This window comes from Vanacampus margaritifer, chromosome 10 (assembly GCF_051991255.1).
Source record: "Vanacampus margaritifer isolate UIUO_Vmar chromosome 10, RoL_Vmar_1.0, whole genome shotgun sequence".
In the NCBI taxonomy this organism is placed as follows: Eukaryota; Metazoa; Chordata; class Actinopteri; order Syngnathiformes; family Syngnathidae; genus Vanacampus; species Vanacampus margaritifer.
Window position 1 is genome coordinate 22,883,666 of NC_135441.1, and position 14,876 is coordinate 22,898,541.

General features: G+C 36.7%; 2 protein-coding genes across 2 annotated transcripts; both read left to right on the forward strand.

Annotated features, from left to right (window-relative positions):
- The first annotated feature begins 489 nt into the window (after positions 1–489).
- Positions 490–3,181, forward strand: LOC144059357 (solute carrier family 25 member 53-like). Its single transcript, XM_077578388.1, has 2 exons — positions 490–1,568; positions 1,702–3,181. Exon 2 carries the CDS (start codon positions 1,706–1,708, stop codon positions 2,576–2,578), a length of 873 nt encoding a protein of 290 aa, XP_077434514.1. The 5' UTR covers positions 490–1,568; positions 1,702–1,705; the 3' UTR covers positions 2,579–3,181.
- Positions 3,182–3,844: 663 nt separating this feature from the next.
- LOC144059308 (uncharacterized) lies at positions 3,845–14,543 on the forward strand. The gene is made up of 13 exons (XM_077578301.1): positions 3,845–4,012; positions 4,839–4,946; positions 6,066–6,101; positions 6,574–6,669; positions 6,809–6,844; positions 7,039–7,134; positions 8,973–9,008; positions 10,045–10,140; positions 10,803–10,838; positions 11,858–11,953; positions 12,929–12,964; positions 13,232–13,327; positions 13,932–14,543. Exons 2-13 carry the CDS (start codon positions 4,847–4,849, stop codon positions 13,973–13,975), a joined length of 804 nt encoding a protein of 267 aa, XP_077434427.1. The 5' UTR covers positions 3,845–4,012; positions 4,839–4,846; the 3' UTR covers positions 13,976–14,543.
- Positions 14,544–14,876: the final 333 nt, after the last annotated feature.

Consider the following 14,876-nt stretch of genomic DNA (forward strand, 5'->3'; position numbering starts at 1 on the left):
TCTGGGTTTTTTTTCTGTTTTTTTAAGGATTTTGTATTTTAATTCCAAATTATATCATTTACGTTTATGAAGCACGCATATGCCAAATGAACGCAAACCAACACGATTATCTGAGGAGTTTGTCAACTGTGGCCATTCTTTGTTTTGCTTTTACATAATAAATGTATTTAATTACTACATTGAGGATGTTACTCCAAATGCCGTCCATTTGCAATATTTTTTTTACTCACTTGTTCTATTCTCAATGACAATATTTGTCTTGGTTACTGCATTCAATTCTGACATCATCTTTAGTTACATTTTAAATAAAAACAATAATGACTATGTATCTTTGTAGAGCGTCCTATTTTGGGTACTGTAACAGAATTAGACGGGTGACGTCATCCGATGGCGCCTAGTGCTGCATTCGAGGATGGTCGAAAGTTGAATATATCAAGAGTTGGGGGTTTTTTTCCACGCTCCGACCTGAAATCGTTCGAGGCGAAAGTAAACAACCAAAGTGGTGGATAGTGATAAATTGTTTTTTGTTTTGGTCCTCAAAATTCATTTTGACACAGTTTTGCTTCATTTATTGTTTTTAATTTTTATCTTATTCCATAAGCATTCCATACAGTTCGGTAATTTAACGTATAATTTCATGCGGAACAAATACATTATGTTACGTGAAGTTATGTTGATTATTTATGAATGAAGAAAGCTATCTTGTTTTATACTTGAGTAAATTGTGTTTTACCATTCATGGTCTGTTTTAAACTTTTCTTTCTTTTCTTTTTTTTCCCAAAAACTACATGAAGCAAACTTGCGAGAAGGCAAGTTTGCTGGAGGTCAAAATCAGTTTTGAGGACCAAAAGAAACAATTTATCACTATCCGCCGTTTTGGTCGTTTACTTTCGCCTCGAATGCTTTCAGGTTGGAACTGGAAACAAACAACTCATATAACGTTCTACCGGGCGAATTCTTTTGAAAAGAATAAAAGACGAGCTTTGTCGAGAATCCCCACTTTGGCGTGGCTTTCAGTTCCACGCGTTTATTCTCTCAACTGCACTGAGCTGAAACGCTACAGTACACGAATATAACCAGCAATTGTTTGTTTTTATAGCAAGCAAGTTTATTTTTTTTAAACAAAAGACTAGAAACTCATCCACGCGTCTCTTTCCAGTCCACACATTACCAGAAAACTTGTTTTTATTTCGTGGCTCATTTATATTTAAATGCCGCACGCCCATGTTGGCTTTTTGATTGACAGAAATAAAGGTCCAATCACTGATGACGTGACGTTTTAATCTCGACCAATGGTTATTCTTAAATGGGCGGGACTATAATTGCTAAGCGCACCGCATCCTGTTATGCGTCTGCGGCTCCATATAGCTAGTCCTTATGAAGGATGATTACGTTTAAAAAATATATATATATATTCTTACTGTGGAGTAAAATAGAAGAACATGTTATCATATGGGACAGGCTAATTAATTTCCGTGTTTCCTGGCTTTTTTCGAGTTGATAGAGAAGTCAAAGTGCTGCTATTGTGGCTTACATGTTCTGCTTTTGCTGTACTGTGGCATTTAAGAGTAAGTAAAATTTTCATTCATTTTTTTTATATTAAAGTTTAAGTTGTTGTTTTTCAATGATTTTTTTTTAATGCTAGTATGGCTTTCCAGTATATGGGTGAGGCAGTTGAAATTGATTTATTTATGATTTCAGCTGAATGATGGCAGGAAGTCCCAAGTTACAAGATGAAGAAAGCCCGAGGAACTCAAAAACACGTTTCCATAGCTACCTCCATGGTGGGACCTCAAGCTTGTTGTCCACCCTTATTGTCTTCCCCGTCTACAAGACCGTTTTCCGCCAACAAATCCACAACATCCAGGTTCACCGAGCTGTAGAACAGCTCCGCAAAGAAGGCCTCATCAAGCTCTACAGGGGCGTGACCCCACCATTACTGATGAGAACCCTCAGTGGTACGCTGCTCTTTGGACTGCAGGACACTTTCCTCCGCCTGCTCTCCCTGCCCTCCCTTAGTGTCACCCCCTCCTCCCTGCATCCTGCTGTGGCGGGGCTCGGTGTAGGGATAGTGGAGGCGCTTGTCTTCACACCATTTGAGCGTGTTCAAAACGTGTTGCAGAGCGGCCACAACGACCGCCGCCTCCCAACGCTCAAGAGTGTTCTTGTTAAGCTGAAAGCGCAGAAGCTGGCCTCGGGCTACTACCGGGCCTTCCTGCCCATCATGGCTCGCAATGCCCTAGGCAGCTCTCTTTACTTTGGTTTGAAGGGGCCTTTGAGTGCTGCTGTAGCAGGACAGGGCCTTTCTCCAATAGCGTCCTCCTTCATTTCTGGCACTCTGGCTTCCATGGCAATCAGCCTGAGTCTGTATCCGCTGTCTGTGCTGGTGGCCAACATGCAGGTGGAGGTGCAGACAGAGGTGAAAGGGGTGATGGCCTGCTGGAGGATGCTGTGGAACTCCAGGCAGAGGAGTGTTCTATTATTGTATCGAGGTGGTGCCCTGGTTATTCTGAGATCGTGCATCACCTGGGGAATTACCACGGCCATTTATGACAGGCAGCAAAAACGTTCAGGCTAAACAGATATGACCTTGCAACTATAAATAAGATGTGGCACAGTTATGACACATTTTGTTGTTATCACAGTTAAACCAAATGTGTTGTATACAACTCTCACGAAACAATTTAAGGATATGCAACTTTCAGGTGAAATTTCAGGTTGAACATATACACTGGAACCTTAAACATTTGAATGTGCGTCCAGCTGTTCATTTTTTTTTAAATTATTTTTTCTCAAGTTGGCGAACAAACAACAAAACAAATCAAGGATGTTCACTTCAATACCTCTCTGTGACTCTTCCAAGGCCTGAACAGTTGGAATGCATTGAAAAGTTTTAAAGAAGGTCAAATGAAGTGAATCTGTAGAGGGCATAGTGCATTTTATATTGATCACAAGTCTAATATCCCTAAATTTGTGAGTAATGTGTGTGCTACAATAATATAGTACTACTAAGTCAAATAAAAATAAACCAGGAAGCCAACATCTGTTTAGTAGGGGGAACAAAATTAATTATCTGTTTACTTCCATGTTGTAGGTTAGTATTTATTGCAGTGGAAATTGATGTGCTGGTGACTCTCATGTGCCTTGCATTTCTACTGTATTAAAAGTCCAAGAATCAAAACACGTGTAATATCCTGTTTGTTTACACTTGGGTTTTTCCATATTCCATATATGTAAGCCTATTTCGTATAATAATATTCAAAACATTAATTAACGTCAAAACATAATTTAACTTCAAACGAAACTTTTTGAAACGTATTTTCAATTTAAAAGTTAATATTCAAAGCTGTGCTCATTTAACATTCCAGCTAAAATGGGTAAACAACGCTATCTGCTGTCGTTTCGTTGTAACTGCACGTACGTGACCGCAAAGGATTATGGGAATAAATCACCATAGCAATGGCGGAGTCATAGAGAAGCGTAACGCGTCTGAATGTCCGTGGGAGAAATGTCGCAACTGTACTGTGTCCTTACTCTGTGAATAATTAACTCAAAGTTTACCGAACTTCAATTGAGGAAGAAAGCTGTTTGCTCGTTTTGCGTGCCATGCAACAGTTCGTCCTCTAGGTGGCGACACATAACAAATAACCACCAATAACTTAAATCCCAGCAATTTTTGAAGCTCACAGAGTTCACTAGAAATAGTCAAAACAGTTCACTCTTGTTTACAAGCCCAGACAGGAGTAAAGAATTGCACTGTTGCAACGCAGAAATTGGAAACCAAGCCCACCCATCGCTCAAGGGGCCGCCTTGAATATTTACTTCACGTCCAATTGAAGAGCTTCTGGAATTTGGGAGCCAATCAAAGCCGATGGGGATGGAAGGCATGATTTTTGTGTGCAGTCAAATAGGGCGTGTTGCCTCTAGTTAACAATCTGTTTGCTTAGCTCGATTTTCGCAGACTCTTCACACCTGAAGAACACTTTGACAGCTCGACACTACTCTACAACAGGTACACTTATTGACTTTTTTAAAATTATTATATTGTTTTTAGCTTCATGTGAGTCTGATGTTGTTTTTCAACCTTGTGTTCTTTAAGCTTCACATTCCGTTGTAATGGAACAGGAAGTGACTTTTTGTTGTTGTTTTTCCCCAAGAGGCCTGCTCTAATCAAGTCTTAACTGTTTACACCTGGCACATTGCTTCTCCACTTTTGATTTAAATGTGTTTGTAATGTAGAATACTTGAACAGGAGTGGGCTATAGTACATGTTTTGAAATGCGTTTTGTATGTGCGCGCGGGAGAGTTACGTAACTTCAAGGTTCAATTCAGCACAGGCATTTGAACGGGCTCGGCTTGTGTACCTGTATGGGCATGAAGTGCAGACCACACCTTTTTTTTTTCGGATCATGTGTTTAGTTGGCTCTGATTGAACAAAATATCACTTTTATCTTTGCTTGAAAAAAGGTTTACAGATCGCTGCTCACCATATATTATATTATATTATATTATATTATACCAGCTCAGTGGTTAGAGTGTTCCCCCCTTGAGACTGGGAGGTCGTGGGTTCAAATCCCGGCCGGGTCATACCAAAGACTATAAAAATGGGACCGATTGCCACTCTGCTTGACACTCAGCATTAAGGGTTGGAATTGGGAGGTTAGATCACCACATGATTCCCGTGCGCGGCGCTGCTGCTGCTCACCGCTCCCTCAGGGGATGGGTCAAATGCGGAGAACAAATTTCGCCCCACTTAGATGGGTGTGACAATCAGTGTATCTTATCTTATCTTATCTTACTTCTCCATTATTTTTTGCTTTTTAAAAAAAAAAAAAAAGTTTACAGAATGTCCGACAAGAGGGTCAAATCCGAAGTGAAGCATTTCGATAAAAACTGTCTGCGGAAGACTGTAACAGAAGAGAAGGCGGCACTTCCAACTCAAAAGGGTAGGTGGACTTTTTTTTTTTTCTTCTTTTTTTTTTAGTACAATGGTTGTGCTAGTCACCACTTCTCAGCAGTGCCACACTTCCCCCGCCAAACAGTTAATAGCACCTGAAGACTTTGGATCGAGTATCAACTGTGACACACCCAATGACAGAGCTCTTCCTGTGTACTTTTCATTATGTTTGTGCTTTTCATGATCATTGATTTTCATGTTGCTTATTAACTCTTTGACTGCCAAAAACGTTAAATAACGTTTAGTAAAATCCTAGGGAGGAGTGCCAAAGACGTTTGTTTCAAAACAGAGGTGAAACTAACCATTTTCTATTGTTGATTACTGAAAACGGAATAAGGTAGAAACAAACTTTTTTTTCTGATAAAAGATGAGAGTCCAATCTTTCATTTGGTAGTGTGTGTGTTTCCATAGTCCAAACACATAATTTTCTGTGGACCTTGAAAGATCAGTCAAAATGCTTAAATCGGCCGGCATCCCTTTTCTGAAAACGTCTGTCAGTCAAAGAGTTAAGATCATGCTAATGCATTTTCACATCTTCTTAAATGGCATTTTGCTTATTAATGGCTTGATTCTTAATGGATGTTGTCTCTTGTGTGTTAGTGCAAAGAGTTGACTAGCCTTCATTCATAAATATTTTTCCCACATTCAGTTATGTTACAGCTTATTTTTTTTAAAACTTAAAAAAAAAAAAAATCCTTAAAATTCTACACATAACACCCCACAATGGCAAGACGTTTGATCTCCCCCCCCCCCCCCAAAGTTTGGAAAATAATGACACATGCTTGGAACGCCTTAGGCGAGTTTTGTACATTCCTCTTTGTACCTTTCAAACTCCGTCAGGTTGGATGGGGAGCATTGTGCACTGCAAGGTTATTTGCGGCTCATGCATGTGATAATTACAATTGGGGGGGGGGGGGGGGTTGTTAATGGGGAAAAAAATGTATTTTTTTGTGGAGAAAAATATATAATATGTAAAGTAAATCACTTTTCAAATTAAGTTGTGAAAAAATACTTTCCGGATGTAATGTATGACTTTTTTTCCCCTTTTGTCAGTACAATAATCATTTGTTTCTGGTTCTCTCCTGTTTATTTATTTTTCTTTTTTTAGAGATTGATGAGGAAAAGAAAATTAACAAAGAGGAACGTAAGTGAATTACCACTTCTTAAAGTTTGACTTCTTATAAATATGGTCCCACTTCAATCGCCTGTCGTTGTGTTCAGCATAAGTTGATCAAAAACTGTTACGGTAATACAGCCTTAAAGTCAGGCCATGTATTTTATTTTTTTTGTTGAAATAAACATGAGGCAAGTTGTGCTTTGTAGAGTTTTAAGATTTTAATTGTGGCATATTGACTAATCAGATGGCCAATTTAATTGATGTTAGTTTTTCTTTTTTCTCTCATCTTTAGAAAATTGGAAGATTTTTGCTAAATGACAAAGTATTTGTCAGTAGCAGTCAAATGCTTGGCCCGTAATTCATATCGCCGTTCTTGTTTACATTTAATTTGATCCTTTAAGAACAGGCATACTTATTATGAGACATATTAGGGAGGAAAAAACGTTTTGTTAACACGCCAATATCCACAAAAAAAGATGATCATTTGCTTTTTAAACAGCTGCCAGAATGGTCAATGTCGAAGTGGCGCATTTTAACCAGATGAAGCTGAAGAAGACCAAAACGGACGAGAAGATCACACTTCCGACTAAAGAGGGTAGGTGGTCACTTTTGACACTATTTCATTTCATTTACAAGTCATTTGATACACGTACAACATATGACTTTTTTTTTTTTCTCCTGTTAGTAGTTGTACCAATTCGTTTTCTGTTTGTCTCCTATTTGATCTTTTTTAGAGATTGAGCAGGAGAAGAAAATAAACGAAGAGGACCGTAAGTGGATCACACCGTCCTCAATCTTGGCTTCATCTTCCATTTTTTCTAAATATGATCATGTCTTTGTGTGCCAACTTGATTTGATCAAAAACTATGACTTTAATTCTGTGACGTCAACACGTTAGCGCTTCGTAGTTTGTTGACTCCCTAATCGACACAATAAGATGGTCGTTTGCTTTTTTTTAAAACAGCTGCCAGAATGGTCAGCGACCAAGTGACGAGATTTAACCAGAAGACGCTGCGGAAGACCTCAACAGATGAAAAGAACATACTTCCCACTGAAGAGGGTAGGTGGTCAATTCGTAGTCAACACGTCCCGGCCAACTGGTCAAAGCCCCTTCAGACTTTGGATTAAGGGGAATCTGTAAATAAATACACATCCAATAAGGAAGTGCAACGCTTGAAGTTCACTTCTTGTTGTGACGCAGTATCGTACTATATGTACCTTTTTTAAGGAGAGCCCCGCTACACTCGACAGCATTAATTCCAATAATACAGCATGTCGTTGCTGCTATGTGGAAAAACACTTAACCCCCCCCCGTTTTTTGCCTCCCTTTTTAGGGGATGTCTGCATTCAGTTTTATACCTTTTCATGTGAAAACACTTCTGTCCATTATTTTTGGTCTTTTTATTTTTTTGTTTTTGGGATGAAACTGAATGCAGACGTCCCAAAAACTTTTAAAAAAAAAAAGGGGGGGGGGGGTAAAAAATTAAGGAAAAAAAACACTTGTGTCCATTATTTTTTTGTCTTTTTTATTTATTTATTTATTTTTGGGCTGAAACAAAATGCAGACATCCTGGGGAAAAAAAGGGTGGGGGGGATCATAAACACACAAAATATTATCCATACTATGTGAAAACACTTATGCCAATTTTTTTGGGGTCATTTTTTTAGTTTTTGGGGATGAAATTGAATGCAGCCATCACAAAAATTGAAAAAAGCACTTATGTTTATTTTATTATTTTTTTATGTTTTTGGGATGAAACTGAATGCAGACATCCCAAAAACTTAAAATAAAAAAGAAAGGGGGGGAGGGGGGTAAAAAATTAAGGAGAAAAAAAAAAACACTTGTGTCCATTATTTTTTTGTCTTTTTTATTTATTTTTGGGCTGAAACAAAATGCAGACATCCTGAAAAAAAAGGGGGGGGATCATAAACACACAAAATATTATCCATACTATGTGAAAACACTTATGCCAATTTTTTGGGGTCATTTTTTTTAGTTTTTGGGGATGAAATTGAATGCAGCCATCACAAAACTTAAAAAATTGAAAAAAGTAATTATGTTTATTTTATTATTTTTTTAAGTTTTTGGGATGAAACTGAAGGCAGACATCCCAAAAACTTAAAAGAAAAAAAATTAAGGGAAAAAAAACACTTGTGTCCATTATTTTTTTGTCTTTTTTTATTTATTTATTTATTTTTGGGCTGAAACAAAATGCAGACATCCTGGAAAAAAAAGGGGGGGGATCATAAACACACAAAATATTATCCATACTATGTGAAAACACTTATGCCAATTTTTTTGGGGTCATTTTTTTTAGTTTTTGGGGATGAAATTGAATGCAGCCATCACAAAACTTAAAAAATTGAAAAAAGCACTTATGTTTTATTTTATTATTATTTTTATGTTTTTGGGATGAAACTGAAGGCAGACATCCCAAAAACTTAAAAAAAAAAAAAAAAAAAAGGGGGGGGGGGTAAAAAATTAAGGAAAAAAAACACTTGTGTCCATTATTTTTTTGTCTTTTTTATTTATTTATTTATTTTTGGGCTGAAACAAAATGCAGACATCCTGAAAAAAAAAAGGGGGGGGGATCATAAACACACAAAATATTATCCATACTATGTGAAAACACTTATGCCAATTTTTTGGGGTCATTTTTTTAGTTTTTGGGGATGAAATTGAATGCAGCCATCACAAAACTTAAAAAATTGAAAAAAGCACTTATGTTTATTTTATAAATTTTTTTTATGTTTTTGGGATGAAACTGAATGCAGACGTCCCAAAACCTTAAAAAAATGGACATAAGTGTTTTTCGCATAACAGCGACGATGTGACTCTCCTGTCAGTGTTTTATCATCAGTTTTCTTTCTGTTTGTCTCCTGTTTTTATATTCTTAGAGATTCTACTGGAAAAGAAAATAACTGAAGGGGAACGTAAGTGAATCACCATTTCCTCAAGCTTCCTCTCACCTTATCTAAATATGATCCCTTTCCTTCCCTTCTTTGTGAGCCTACATGAGTTGTTCAAAAACTATTTCTGCTTTAAATTCAGGCCATGTATTTTTATTTATTTTTTAATAATTCAAACATGAAATAAAGTAGTTTCATTTTATAGCGTTTAAGAAAGATTTTGAAATGATTAGTTTCTGCGGTTCATTAAAAATAATGAAGTCATAAAATGGATTTTGCTGAAATTAAGCCCTTCAATGGCTACGATTTCCAGAGGCATTCCTAATTTAAATGCAATTTATGTAAAAACAGTCGTTCACGCTTTATTTTACATACTGTAACACAATTTAGCAATAATCAATGTGATTTTAAATGTATGTATTTGTGGGGACTGGTGACTATTTACATTGAACAAAATGGTAAGGAGTCCACGAGTTGCTTCATGTTCCAAATACCAATTGCTCTGAATCGGAAGAGAAATTGTACTCTTTCTGTCACAAATGTCTAACATGAAACACTAATCCCATCTAGTGGCAAAAAAAAACCCACAAACCTATGGCTCGATGTTTTACACTTCTTTTAACTGTTTGGTATATCTTAACTTCAAATAGAAAATAGCATGAACAGGATATTTTTCTAACAGCTCGAATCTGTGTCAGCGCTAGCCTGCTTTTTCCGTTCAATTTGACTCAATAACTCGACCAACTTTAAGTGCATAGAGTATATGCAAGGAAAATAAATAAATATAAGACTAAAAACATGACCAAACCCAGAAAACAGGTGATTGGTCGTTACCAGTTCCCTGAGCACCAGCAATGTCATTTTCAACCGACATCAAGTGGCAAAAAGTGTATTTACAGATTACTTGTACATGGAAAAATAATTAAGTTATCAAATTAATAAGTTTAGACCATATTAACATTTTATTGCTGAAAATGGCTAAATGAGTCAAATATCCCTTTGGATAGTTTGTCGCTGCACCAATATACACAATAAGATGATCCTTTTGCTTTTTAAACAGCTGGCAGTATGGTCAACAAAGAAGTGACCAAATTTAACCAGAAGAAGCTGCGGAAAACCACAACAGCTGAGAAGAACAAACTTCCCACTAAAGATGGTAGGTGGTCCCTTTTTGTCCTCAGCAGTGCAACACGTAACGGCCAACTGGTCAAAGCCTCTGCAGACTTTGGATCAAGGGACATCTGTAAAAACACATCCAATAAGAAAAAATGTTCACTTACTATTGTATTGTACAAAATTTACCTTAAATGGTCATTTGTGGAGTTTGTCAGTTTTGTTTTTTTACTCGTGACTGTCACCTCTGGCCTAAAGCGCAACTGCGAGTATATGTGCTTGATTTAACTTTTTTTTTTTTTTTTTTTTTTTTTTTTTCCCTCCCCTCAGTTGGTCTGAGCTTGGTGTGTGTGTGTGTGTGTGTTTTTTATTTATTTTTTTCTCTCCAGTTTCCGTCGTACGGTTACACTGCATGCATGACGTCACCCTCCACCACGCCACACTGAAGATACAAAATGATTGGCGCAATCACAGAAAAATAAAAATAAAAACAAATGTGGGCTCTTTGTCCTCATCTAGGCATTGGTGAAGCGCGCATAATATAGAAAAAATAATTTTAAACTCCACAATGCAACTTTAACGTAAGCCTCATAGTACTCAACATTATCATTCATTTGAATAAAGCATATGACTGTTTTTTCTCCTGTCAGTATTGTATCATCAATTTTCTTTGTTTCTGTCTGTCTCCCGTTTTTTTCTGTTTAGAGATTGAGCAGGAAAAGAAAATAAATGAAGAGGAACGTAAGTGAATCACCATTTCCTCAAGCTTCCTCTCCCCGTCTTCTAAATATGTTATGTTTCCATCCCGCCCGTCTGTGTTCCTTTTATGAGTTGTTCAAAAACTATTGCTGTATTTCTGCCTTTGTAGTTCAATATTGTTTTTTTTTTTTTTTTCATAATTCAGACTATAAATTAGCAGAATATGGTAAATTTCATCCAGGTTAAGAAATATTTTTCAATTAATAAAATAAAGCTAAATAATTAGCTTTGGAGATTAATTTTAAATATAATAATTAAAAAAAATTAACTCAGCCAAACTTGAATGAGAATCAGTAGTGCAAAGACAGACTTTTACAAAAAAGGGGAAAAAGTTGCTTGACGGCTGATTAGAAAAATCAAAAAAATAATTTGCGCACTTTTGCAAAACCAAATAAAAACCTAAAACGTATGACTGTAGTTGTACGGCTTTGGCATATGTCAGAGCAAAAAACATCCTGCTCAAATTATTGCCTCGTAAATCAACCTTGCTGGAGTCTGGTTCTGATGGGCTGAAGTGATATAAATGAGAATTATTGAAAACTGTTTCTATGAGACAAAAATGCCCGTAGTTGTAGTTGACTCGGTTTTGATCGTTTTGTTTTACTCAACTGTTACAAGCTTTGTTGAAAATAATTGTTAAAAATTTTGATTAATTATGGAAAAAAAATTGCAATTAATTATTTAGAATATTTTAATCACTTGACAGTCCAAAATTATTAATAATAATAATGGTGCTGTATCATGCAAAACTACTTTTTTTTTTTATTTTTGTCTGTTAAATAGTACAAGCATGATTTTTCTAACATGTCAATATTGGCCTGCTTTTTCCATTTAATTTGACTCAATGTACCGACAAACTTTAAGAAGTGCGAAAAGAATATGCAAGGAAAATAAATAGTGATCCTTTTTGCGAACAGGCATACATTATTGTTATAAGATTAACTAGTTTGTCGCATCACCAGCTTCCACATTAAGATGATCCTTTGCTTTTTTTTGAACAGCTGCCAGAATGGTCAATGACGAAGTGGAGCGATTTAACCAGATGAAGCTGAAGAAGACCAAAACGGACGAGAAGATCACACTTCCGACTAAAGAGGGTGGGTGGTCACTTTTCAACACGATTCCGTCCCATTTGCAAGTCCTTAGCAGGGCAACGCCGCTCAGTCGGGACATTTATAAATACTCACAATGTGAGAGAGAATAATTCTTCCAGTCCACGTATTATGAAGCTGTTAGTTTAGCAGGATTCCTCGGATGTTTGTTGAGGTCAGGACTTTCCCCGGGCCACTCCAGAACTTGTTTTCTTCTTCGAAAGACATTCCGCTATTGATTTGTCCCTGTGGTTTTGGATTATTCCCACTTTTGAGGTCCGCCTGTTTGACCCAATTCTTATTTGTAGGTCACATGGTCCACAAATCATTCAATGCTTCTTGATGACAGACAATTCCAAACTGTTACATGTTATGTAGGGGTGTGGCAAAAAAAAAAAATCTATTCTCATTTAGTACGATTCAAAATCGATTTTTATTTAAATTATTTTTATACTGTCTTGCCCTTATTTGTGTGCCTTTTTTATTGAGAGCGCTGTGCACGATTTGGCCACTTGGGGGCAGTGTGGTTCTGATACAGTTGAGTTGTTGTTTTTTGCAGCGTAGGAAGAGCATATGCCGGTGAGTAATATTAAGATGCTTCCCTGTATACATTCCTCAAGCGTTTTGTATGAATAGCCGTTCTTTTGAGTGATAAAAGTGTGAGTAGCTCGCTAATTAGCATTAGCGAGAGTCAGACTGGAGTAGATCATGACGATTCTTTGCATAAGCAGAAATCATTGTCAATCAAAAAATGATTCCCACCCCTTTTTTTGTAGTGACCAGATCATTTACCACCAATCTCTTCTCATTCATTGGACTTAAGGTTGGCTCAAACCTGACTCTTGATTGGGTTCACTTACTTTTTCCTACCAGTCCTGTTTCCGTAATTGTCCTAAAATAAATCAATTGTTTGTGTGCTATTAGCTTAAGCTGATTCTGTTTCCTGTTTGTCTCATGTTGTATTTATTTTTGCTTTTTTAGATATTGACGAGGAAAGAATAATGAACAAAAGTGACCGTAAGTGACTCAACCCTTCCTCAAGCTTGGCTTTGGCTCCCTTTCATCTATTTTTTATTTTTATTTTTTATTTTTTTTGAGAATGCAGTTTATAAATAAACCGAGTAAGTCGTTTAAGAAGGATTTTAACATTAATAATGTTACAGACAGCATTCTTTGAAAGTAGTTTTTTCAAAATGTTGTAGAAAATGGCACAAAATTTATATTTTTCTAACAGTCGGGTTCAGTGTCAACTGCCCTGCTGATGACCATTTGCTCTTTTTACAGCTACCAGAATGGTCAACGACCAAGTGACGAGATTTAACCCGAAGACGCTGCGGAAGACTACAACGGATGAGAAGAACTCACTTCCTACTAAAGACGGTAACATTTACTCGTCATCAGCAGTGCAACACCTGTTGACTCATTTGCTCCCAAAACCATATAAAGACGTTCTATTTTAAATATTACCATGATCCCAAAGACATATTTATACGTTTTTTTTTATGCTAGAGCATACAGAAGGCTTTGATGCAGCCTCTGAAGAGAATGGTTGAAGCAATGGTAGTAATTACAAAAACGGCCAGCAGGTGGCAGCAGAGAGTATAAGATCAACCAGGGCCATGTTGCAAAAAAACTATTTTCCCCACTGTTTTAAACAGATTTGTGAATAATGATGAAACTCTGCTATATTCTAATGCTAATTGCTGTGGAACTTTTTTCTTTTTTTTTTTTCCCTGATGAAAGAAGAGACTCTTTCTTTTGGTAGGCTCCATGTTTTTATAGCAATAGAACACAATATTCTGTGGACCTTGCAAAATCTGTAAAACTGCCGGAAGCAAAGGGAGTTGCTTCAGTGAAAATCGCTGGGAGTGAATGAGTTTGGAGCCTAACATTGTCATGACTTTTTTTTTTTTTTTCTCATGTCAGTATTATCATGGATTCTTTGTTTCTGATTGTCTCCCTTTTTTGATATTTTCTTTTGCAGACATCGCTGCGGAAAAGAAAAAGCCGAAAAAAAGAGCATGTTAATGACTCAGCCCTTACTCAAGCATGGCTTCTTCTCCCCTTCATCCACATGATCCCGTCCTCTCCCCTGCGTTCATGGAGAGAAATATTGATATATATTATATTACTGTATTCATGCCATGTAGTTTATTACTTTTTTTTTCTTTTTTTTTTACAATGTACCAGTAATTTAGAAATGAACAACATAAAGAAAGTACCATTTTGCAGGGTGTAAGGAAGATATTAACGTTACTATTGATGTAATACTTTATTCTTGAATGGTGCCATTCAGAAACTGAGGAAAATAGTAGTGAATTTTTGCTTTTTGTAACTATTGAGCTCAATGTCAGCACATACCTACTTTTATGAATTTGCCACAAAGTCATGCGTGTAGTAACAGGAGACTTCAGTTTTTGACCCCCCCCCCCCCCCAAAAAAAAAAGAATATGCAAGTAAAAAAAAAAAAAACATTGTGAAATTATCCTTTTGAGAACAAGCATACTTTATTGGATTCATTATGCGTTGCCTGCTTTAATAGTTAATGTTTGTCAAGTACCAATTTACACAATAAAGGTGAATAACTTCAATGTAACACTCGTCTATTTTCTCTACTGTGCTGCACGACCTCATCCCTGTTTGCTTTGGATCAATCACGCTCACATTCACGTCTTTTAGCAATCAAGCCAACTATCAAATTTTCAACCGGGCCAAAAAGCCCACAGGAGGGATTGGATTTCCTGGAGGTGTCATGCATTGATGACATCAGTGTTATTTTTCAAATGCAAAATCAACAATCACATTTGGAAAAGGCTGAAGAGCCAGTGAGGGAAATTGCATGAACTGGTTGAGTATGTTTTGATACATTTGACTTTATTAGATTCCATTAAGATAGTGCCAGCTGTGATTTTTGCACAACAGGCTTGCA

Coding starts and splice junctions, on each gene's coding strand:
- LOC144059357 (XM_077578388.1), top strand. CDS start 1,706: ATGATGGCAGGAAGTCCCAAGTTACAAGATGAAGAAAGCCCGAGGAAC.
- LOC144059308 (XM_077578301.1), top strand. CDS start 4,847: ATGTCCGACAAGAGGGTCAAATCCGAAGTGAAGCATTTCGATAAAAAC. Junction 6,102..6,573: donor GAAAATTAACAAAGAGGAAC/GTAAGTGAATTA, acceptor CTTTTTAAACAG/CTGCCAGAATGGTCAATGTC. Junction 12,965..13,231: donor AATAATGAACAAAAGTGACC/GTAAGTGACTCA, acceptor CTCTTTTTACAG/CTACCAGAATGGTCAACGAC.